General features: G+C 63.6%; 1 protein-coding gene across 1 annotated transcript in view; it reads left to right on the top strand.

Moving 5' to 3' along the window:
• The first annotated feature begins 342 nt into the window (after positions 1–342).
• LOC119100387 (uncharacterized) overlaps positions 343–3,128 on the top strand; it is a 5,444-nt gene continuing 2,658 nt past the window's right edge. Inside the window, exons 1-3 of the mRNA XM_037223485.1 lie at positions 343–421; positions 1,194–1,448; positions 2,031–2,163. Coding sequence (XP_037079380.1) covers positions 1,197–1,448; positions 2,031–2,163 — 385 coding nt within the window. The 5' untranslated portion in view covers positions 343–421; positions 1,194–1,196. The remainder of the gene's footprint in view (positions 422–1,193; positions 1,449–2,030; positions 2,164–3,128) is intronic.

Below are 3,128 nucleotides of genomic sequence, written 5' to 3'. Positions count from 1 at the left end.
GCTCTCGCTTTCTGCTCCTCACTCGGCGAAAATCCAGGCTATCGTCGCACCGGCACTGCTCTGACAAAACCGTTCGCCTCCTGGACCCCTCCCCCATTGCCGTGAGGTTGCCTGCCGAGTGTGTCCGCCTGGCTGCCGCGTGCGCCACCCTGGCCGCTGGCCCCTCCCTCCTCCCCGTCGCGCGGTCACCCCGCTCACCCGGCGCCGGCGGGTCGGCAGACGGGGCGGCTTTCTTCGTCGAGTCGGGGCGCCTACTACTGGCGAAGCACATGACCAACTCGCTGCTGCTGGAGCGCACGTTCCGGCTGGAGCGGGCGTGCTGATCGAGCCGGCCGGCTCCATCGTGCCCGCACTCCGAGCCAAGCGTCGCAAGGCCTGGGTCCTGCAGGCCTGCCTCAGTCACCTCGACACGGACCTCAAGGTACCACCGGCCGGTTCGAGGGGCGGGGCGAATGCTCCTCTCGTCCCCCAAGCGATGAGGAAACAGAGCTCTCTCTCTGACTTCGGATCTCAGCACGTTGTCCACTGAGACCGGCAGCACTCAGTCGAACTCCCATTATTTTTCCCCACACGACGATGGGTAAACAGCGTCCATTTTCCCAACGTCAGCGTTTTGGTACGATCCCAACTGCTGTCAAACTCACATGGGCCGACCTGCCGGGCAGTGAAGGAACTGGCTTGACGCGGCGTCCCGTCCTGACGACGCGAAGCGACCCGTCTGACGGAGTCCACCGTCCTGACGGGGGTCCCCTCTGATGGAGTTGTCCCCTCTGACGGAGTGTCCCCTCGTGACGAAGCGACCCGTCTAGGCGAATCGTCCCCGTCCTGACGGAGTGTCCCCTCTGACCGGAGTGTCCCCCCTGCTGACGAAGTGTTCCCGGTCTGAACGAAGTGTCCTCTCTGACGGAGTGCCCCCTCTGACGGAGTGAGTGTCCCCTCCGAAGGAGTGTCCCGTCCGACGAGTTGTCCACCCTGACGATGGGTCCCGTTCTGACGAAGGTGGTCCCCGTCCTGACGTGATGTCCCGTCTGCACGAAGTGTCCCGTCTGACGGAGTGTCCCCTCTGACGAAGTGTCCCGTCTAACGTGATGTCCCGTCTGACGTGATGTCCCGTCTGACGAAGTGTCCCGTCTGATGGAGTGTCCCGTCTGACGTGATGTCCCGGCTGACATGGCGTTCCACCGCGCCGGCAGGCCATGTTCCGCGACGAGAAGAAGTGGGGCCTGACGACGGTGGAGGACGGCATGACGGCCGAGCGGCTGTCGGACCTGGCGCGCAAGCAGACGCACCCCAACAAGCTGGGCGACCGCTACCCAGTGCCATGCTACCCGCTGTACTCGATCCTGCTGGCGCTCGGCCGCACCAGCGTCGACTTCCTCAGCCTGGACGTGGAAGGCACCGAGATGGGCATCCTAGCGCACGTACCCTGGCACCTGGTGGACATCAAGGTGAGGGTCTGGCGCGGCCCAGCAGAGGGCCGGCGCGGCCCAGCGGTGCCGCCAGCGGAAGGCCGCACTGGTGCACTCTCGCCGCCAGCGTGGCGCCGGGCTAGGACCGGGTGTTGCCGCACGGGGTCCAGGACTGACGGCGCGACGGAGAGCAACGCGAGTTCCTGGTTGTAAAGCCCAGGGCGGTTGCTTCACGCCACAAACAGCGGCGGGCTTTTGTGTCGCAGCGACGACGGGCGCCGATGTGGGCGTGGTCCACCACCCTTGTTGACATGTTGATCAATGATCATTGTCACGCCGATCAACGGCGGTGCTGGAACGACTTCGGTATCCCGCCACTATCCCCTTCCCCCTCTTTGACTTGTTACGAAGGAGGACGAGTTCTTTGTTGGGTGCGTTGCAGCCAGCAGGGACCATCCATTGTGCCAACGGCGTCCGTGCAGCCCACATAACGACCAGCGGGAGCTACGTTGTAGCCTACAGCCGCCAGCTACCTCATACGCGGCCGCTGTCGAGCCACCGTCACGATCGGCCCAAGCGCACGGGCGGCCGGCCTAACCCTACGCGTGGCCGCCTCCGCAGATCCTGCTGGTGGAGAACTTCATGACGTACCTGTGGAACCCGCAGACCGACATGATGCGCTGGTTCATGGAGTCCAGGGGCTACCTGGCCATGCGGCTGCAGCACGATTGGTGTTCGTGCGGCGCGATTGCGAGTACGGCCGCCGACGCCGCCGATATCGTGCGCCGCGCGCGCCGTCACATCGACCAAGCTGCCGGACTCCACGGCCACCGACCCCTTTAACGACTGAGGCGGGCCGCGGGACAGCGGCAGCGCGGCGCGGCGCGGCCGACAGAGGCTTGTCGACACCAGGGACGAACTGACCACGACCTCAGGGAGCTCAGGGACCGGCGGGTGAGAGAGGGACCTCAGGGACCGACGGGTTGAGTGAGGACCTCAGGGACCGGCGGAGTGCGGCAGGGACCTCGGGGACTGGAGTGGGGGAAAGGACATCGAGCAGCGGCGCGGTGCGGCGCCGGAGCGGGCTGTGCGGCGAGCATGCCACGAGCTCGCCAGGCGCTGCTGAATAGTACCCGTGAGCGAGGGCGGCGGCCGCCGCGGTCGAACTTGTTTTCTGGGCTGAGGCGCGGCCCCGATGCCAGCCGTGATGTGCTTCGAGGAGGCTCGCAGACAGTGGATACAGTGCTGCATACCGCGACCGAACAGCCTGTCGGTCTGAGCCTTGACAGCGTATGCAAGCGGCGCATGTACCGTCTTTCCCTTCACTTGTCAAACCCATAATCACGCTGGCTTGCCCATTGCGCCCGCGCTCTTAGTGAAATGCATACAGCTGCCTTGCCAAAATACACGACGCCACCCAGAGTGAATAAGGAATTGCTTCAAATCTACCTGAAAAGACGGAATGAATCGCAGCGCAGGAAACGTGAGAACGACATGAACATCGAAAGCCGAGATGTCAAAATATAAACCATAGTATATTCAGCTGCCGATATCGATCCAACACAGACACCGGCCTAAAGGGATGAGCGCCGGCTTTGGATCGGTCACGACTATGCGGCAGGCAGTCATTTTGTGTTGCTGGTCCGGTTGTGACAACGACTTCCAAGGAGCATAATAAACGACAAAATAATGACAACCCAGGGGGTGAAGCCGCAAGAG

This window comes from Pollicipes pollicipes, unplaced genomic scaffold (genome assembly GCF_011947565.3).
Source record: "Pollicipes pollicipes isolate AB1234 unplaced genomic scaffold, Ppol_2.1 Scaffold_4881;HRSCAF=5763_pilon_pilon_pilon, whole genome shotgun sequence".
Classification (NCBI taxonomy): domain Eukaryota; kingdom Metazoa; phylum Arthropoda; class Thecostraca; order Pollicipedomorpha; family Pollicipedidae; genus Pollicipes; species Pollicipes pollicipes.
This window is presented reverse-complemented; position numbering and strand designations above follow the sequence as displayed.